The sequence below is a fragment of the Cavia porcellus genome, unplaced genomic scaffold (genome assembly GCF_034190915.1).
Source record: "Cavia porcellus strain 051 isolate PalLab524CR breed Dunkin Hartley unplaced genomic scaffold, mCavPor4.1 scaffold_10, whole genome shotgun sequence".
Lineage (NCBI taxonomy): Eukaryota > Metazoa > Chordata > Mammalia > Rodentia > Caviidae > Cavia > Cavia porcellus.
The window spans coordinates 40,748,864-40,754,738 of record NW_026947493.1 but is presented as its reverse complement, the minus strand read 5'-3'; the positions used below and the strand labels follow the sequence as shown (position 1 = coordinate 40,754,738).

The 5,875-nt window shown below is 46.2% G+C and overlaps 1 protein-coding gene across 4 annotated transcripts in view; it reads right to left on the bottom strand.

Annotated features, from left to right (window-relative positions):
* The window catches only part of LOC100718363 (uncharacterized), a 35,386-nt gene extending 30,492 nt beyond the window's left edge, over positions 1-4,894 (bottom strand). Inside the window, exon 1 of one of the 4 annotated variants that reach the window (XR_010050145.1) lies at positions 4,399-4,894. Coding sequence is in view for 2 of the 4 variants with exons in the window: in XM_003479949.5 (XP_003479997.3) it covers positions 167-371 (205 nt within the window). In the remaining 2 variants the exon portion in view is untranslated. Of the gene's footprint in view, positions 1-97; positions 2,794-4,398 lie in introns of those variants that run through there. The other 3 variants (XR_010050146.1, XM_063257381.1, XM_003479949.5) reach the window with 3 other exon arrangements.
* Positions 4,895-5,875: the final 981 nt, after the last annotated feature.

Below are 5,875 nucleotides of genomic sequence, written 5' to 3'. Positions count from 1 at the left end.
CTGAAAAACAGAATCAAACCGTACAGTTAGACAGGTGAGAGGGAGAGGGGGAGTCTGCAGAGAAAGGACTCGAGGAGGGAGGGACCGAGCAGGGGACCTCGGTGAGCACCAGGGTCACCGGCTCCGGATCTCCGTCCTCAAGCTGCAGCTGCGTGCTGAGACGAACCCGCAGTGCGCAGAGTCGGGCCGGCGCCTGGAGGACAGCACAGGTCCAGGCAGAGCAGGCGATGAGGAGAGCCGGCCCCTCGGACTCGCCGCGTCCTGAGCAGGGTCTCCGAGCTGCAGCAGTGCGCGCGCGGTCTCAGCCATTCGCGCATCCCGCGCCCCTTTCCCTGCCTCGCGCCCTCCCCAAGACCACGTCGCGCCCACATTCTCCAGTCTCCATCCCTTCGTGGCTCAGGACCCTGAAAACTGCAAGATCCGCGAGTCCCAGCCAGAAAATCGAAACGATCGATGAGAGACAGAATTACGTATACACACAGCCCTAGCGATAGGAAGGAGAAAGACCTGCCAGCCCTGCTCAAACCTGCAGAGGACCAAACCGTTTTCAGTCTCTCCGCAGCGTGTTCCCCAGGAAAGAGAAGGCTGAGAGGCTTCGGTGGTATAAGGTGCTTTAAGGTGGGAGGTGGGGGTGGGGAGGGGTGGGTCGGAGCGGTCCGGTCTTTCCCCCTCGCTTGCTGATCCAGAATTAGGGATTAATGGCTCGCTCCAGCCAAACAAATAAGGCATCTGCCTTCAGCACAAGAGGATTACACGGGCTGCTGACGTCACCAGTCAGACAGATGTTGGCTCCCAAAGTCCTGAGCAGCAAGCTGTGTCCTTGAAACCCAAGAGCCGCAAAAGGATCGCAGCCCCCAGGAGCCGCGCCAGGGTACAGCGAAGGGCAAGTGCTCGCCCTTGCTTGGGCTCCCCTTGATGTCAGCACAGACAGCCCCGGAGACACCTTCCCATATCCTCTCATCCTCCTCGCCTCCCTGCTCAGGCTCCTTCCAAGCAGGCGGAAGTCACTATTCTCAGATGTGCCGCCCTAAAATGGAGAGAGCCCACTGCCCTCCAGCATCTCAACTAGAAACCTCGTCCAGACGCCTGGGTTCTTCTGATTCTCCCACTCTTGCTTGGTTAACAGAAAAATAAGCATGCTAGGCCAGATAGATAGCCAGCTCTAGACAAGAGATCTCTTTATAATTATGTGCGCAAGCATCTTCTCTCAGGAATCTCGATGCCACCCTTTCCTCAGGCCAAGCTCTAGATTTATGCTTCATTTTATCAGGAATACCATGACGAGAAATGTGGAATCCTGAACAATAACGTCTTTTCACCTTGGTTTGCATCCCAGACAGAGCCCTGGGCCACCTTTCTTCGAGTCAGGGGACCTCACCATGGTCCTGATCAGGACACACTAAAACATCATTGCATATTCTTTTCAGGTGACTTGAAGATGCTGATTTTTAAAAAATATGTGTGTGTAATCAAACATATCTAGCACCTAAGTTTAGAAACCTGCAATTCAAAGAATTCTATAGGCACATATAAATATAGGTGGATACATATCAAGAATTTCTTTCTAAATATCAACATAGCTTTAAATTGATGGTGTTTATTCTTAACTATAAACAGTCTTAATTTCTGTAGCATGTTTATTTTTGCTTTATATGATTTTCCAGGCCTTTACAGTCACACTGAAGTGAGGTTATGAAATAAGCCAAAAGAACATGAAATTGGAAATTTGAATGAATATTTTTGAATGCATTACATAAACCATAAAATAAATGACTTTAATTTTCCTCCTGAAAAAGGAATAAAGACAATTCAAATACTGCTCAAAACGAAATAGATGGATATCTAATAGGAAGTTACATCGAAGAAATCCTGTGTCCCAAATTGAATTAATATGTATGAAAAAAACCCCAGTAACTTACTGGCAAATAAAATGAATATTTGTCTACAACATTGCACTGTCAGTTATAAACTAAAATGTCTAACTAGAGGCAAAAGGACTAGCTGGATTATATCTCTATTCATATTATCCCTGTCTATCAAAGTGGCATTTAATTTTTCCAATTCTAAGGATTAAAAAATTCAGTTACTGATAAAAATCAATTTAATTTGCTCTAATGTCATTCAGCTAATGCTGGCCTAAAATAGTAGAATTTCTCTGTTCCACTTTGCTTGAAAGCCTTATAAGAAACAGTCCATTTGTAAAAGTGGATGCATTTAAATGTGTTATTAGCAGTAACAAAAGGTACACTTCATCTTATTTTAATTGGATAAACAATATGTACTCTTTGAGACAAGGTAAATCCTGAACACAAAAATTATTTCTCTGAAACTTGGTAGAGTAAGTTTGAAATGCCATGTTTTTAAAGAGATGTAACCATCTTAAAATTATAAAATTTGTCTTTGCTCCTAACATATTTTAAATGCAAACTTATATTCTGCTTTCACAAAATTTTACTGGAGCCCTTTGTATTTAATGATTTAATATTAGTTCGCTGTCCATGGTCTTGAGCTCCATGAAGGGAGACACACTAGTGTGCATTTTGAAAATGAAAGTCACAAGGCTTCTGCACAAATATAATTCACTCATTTTTAAGATGATGCAAAAGGAGGAAATGTCTACAGCTTGAAATTGTCTTCCTCAATTTTTTTCCTGTATTTGCCACCAAACAATATAGAAAGCAGAAAGAGAAAATTTACATTGCATTTCATTATTTTTAAACTGACAAAATCATCAGCACATGGAGGGGTCAAAGTGTTGTAGTAGATAGAAAATAATATTTGTCATTCTTATACTCTTTCTCTCTCTCTCTCTCTCTCTCTCTCTCTCTCTCTCTCTCTCTCTCACTCTCTCTCTCTCCCTCCCTCTTTCCTTCCCTCCCTCTGCAGTCAAAAGGTAACAGAGACATTCTTGTACAGGCATCTTTGTTCACTTTCACAAGTACACAAAATTTTTACAGAAATGACACATGAAGAAAAAAAAAACCCAAACAACATCCTTCTCAAGCATCTCCCTCTCTCCATTATACATGCAACTACAGCTATCTATAGGCAATGTAGAGATAGCTAACACACACACACACACACACACACACACACACACACACAGGCACACATGCACACTAAGACCATTAAACGGATTCACTCCATAACACCCTATAATTTTCAAGCAAAGCAATCAACTGATATACTCTAGTGGCTAAGGCTGTCTCATAATTCCTCAATCTAAAATAATATTTCATCTTTGTTTATGAAACAAAAGCCTGCCCCAAGGCAGTAAGGTTTAACCTGTCCTAGGGTTTCAGCTAGGGAGTGAAAGGAGAAGAGGGTGGGGACATTACTCTTCTCCATCCCAAATTTTAGTTGTTTTGTGCGTTTGTCTTCCCCTTCAGGTTATCAGGACAAGGATGTAATTTATACATGTGTCCATAAACACATACAGACGACGTGTATTTTCCGAAACCCCGGGAAACCTCTACGGAGCCTTTGGAGGGGACCGCGCTGCACAATTTTTTGTTCTGATACTAGTGCTCTAGCAGCCAGAAAACAGACTCTTGGTTTCAAATAGAGGTCGGCCCACAGCAGTCCACGGAACCGAGCCTTAGTGATTCGCACTTTTTCCGGCCAGAGAAGGCTATTTTCCAAAAAAGTATTTGGAACTTGGAAAATCCTTGTACCGAAAGAAAATGGCCTAACCACAATAGGACTCGCCATTTTCTCCTTGTGAAGCACAAAGCGCTTGGCGCTGCCCGCCACACAAAGAAAGCATGAGCCCGCGGAATTCTTACACATTTTCAAGAGGCGAAAAAAATACCTTCCCAGAGGCACGATTTTGGCCTCCTGGGCGTTCTCAGACACATGCACACTCCGTGCTATTCTCCTAGGCCCTCGGCACAAGAAGGTGCTTTATTTGAGATGCAGATAAAGACACACCGAGGCGTGGTGTGACTACCGAGGTAGCTAACCCCAGCCAGACTCAGTCCCCAAAAGTCAAGGACAGGGCCAGGGACCTCCTATGGCTCCATTCTAGGTCTGCTCCTGAGATTCCTACTCTTAATTCCGTGCCACTCCCCTGAGCGGCTGGGAGCTCAGGAGTTTAGGGGTGTCGGTGACCTGCTTTCCACGCAGTGCGGGGAACCAAGCTTGCAGCCTGCAGGAGCTGAGCTCTGCAAAGTGCAGGCTGCGCGGGAAGCCCTCGACTGAGGCAGGCCGCCGCCCGCCGCCCGCCGCTGCCAGCCACCGCATCCTAGACAAATACTGCCCGGTCCGGCGTGCCCACCACGGGCGGAACACTAGCGCTCACGTGTGAAAAGTGATACACACAGAAACCCTGCTCACAAAGCCAGCACCCTCAGCCCTCCGCGACGCCAAGCCCAGATAAGGAAGGAAAGAGGTACTCACAGCTAGCGGGCGTTTGGGCAATCCGCGTCTCAGTCCGGCTTTTTTCCCCCCAAATACCTACACTTCTTACATATTTGATTCTACGTTATGGTCCACTGTTGAGAAGGAAGGCAAACCAAAATCTTGCAGTCTGCGGGGCTGGGGGAGGGGGATGGAGATTTTCATTGTCTACGCTCTGCGCTTGCAGCTCAGGAAAGACGCTCAGCGCCTTACAGGGCTCCTTCTACTTTCTGCTTGAAATTCAGAAGCTTTCAAGGCAGTAAAGCAGGGGTTTGGTCTCCCTCCCTCCCTCTGCATCCTCTCTCTCTCTCTCTCTCTCTCTCTCTCTCTCTCTCTCTCTCTTTCTCTCTGTCTCTGTCTCTCCCTTTCCCCCTCCCCTCTCTTCTCTAGCGCTCTCTCTCTCCTCTTCTCTCTCTCTCTCTCTCTCTCTCTCTCTCTCTCTCTCTCTCTCTAAGAGGGCAGGTCGCTTCCTGCATCCCAATGAGTTAAATCAGTCACTTACTTCTCACGCATCAGCAGCCTCTTTAACAACCCGAGGGCGGCAGGCACAAAAGAGCATTTAGCTGCCTCCAATTTGTGAAGAAGGCCTGTCCTTAATTTGTTTTTGGAGTATAATTAAATCATGAATTTCACGTAATATATAAAAATAGTGAATTCTGAACTTTAGCAAGTGAACCGCTAATGGTAACCTTTGAAAATAAATCCTGCTTCTTGCCAGTGTTCTTAGCTAGCACCTAGAACACCCCAGCAGTCAGGGAGAGGAGGAAGGTTTGAGCCCAGATCCACCACCCCTTCGCCCTTTCACACGTCAAGGTCACAGTCATATTATTCCTCATTGCTTTAAAATGGAGCCTTTTTATCAACTCTTGCCTGGAAAGGGAATCAAGTCTTTTTCTGGTATACAGAGATCTGAAGGATTAAATAAATAAATAAATAAATAAATAAATAAATAAATAAATGCATCTTTAATGTGAAGTACATGCTGAGCGGAACCACCTCTGATCAGATGTTGGGTTGGTGGGGTGAAGGCACTGACTGGTCCTGTGAGTGTATTTTTCTGCTTCCCCCAAGTCCCTGGAGAATTCTAAGATCGCTCAGTTTTGCTCAGGTTTCTTCTGGCTGCTTGAGTGGGCCTTTGGGGACTACCACACTGGTGCCTTTCTGGCTCTCAGTGAGTCTCTGAGGGGTCCTGATGGCACAGACACTGTGCAGTTGTGGTGGTAGGGGGCATCTGTAGGGCTCTCCCTCCCTTAAATGGCTGGGGCACAAAGAGCAACTCTGCCTTCCCACAGTTTCTCTTTATGAAAGAACCCCAGGCTACGCCATTGTTCCTCCAGAATGAAGGGGCCAGGGGTGACTAAAGAGAAATTGCTTCTGCAGGATCCCAGGATCACCACCCATCTCCTCCCTCACTCCAGTCAGGCTACTGCTGAGGAGACTTTTCGGAGGATTTTGTTGTCCTGGAGCCTCTTATCTG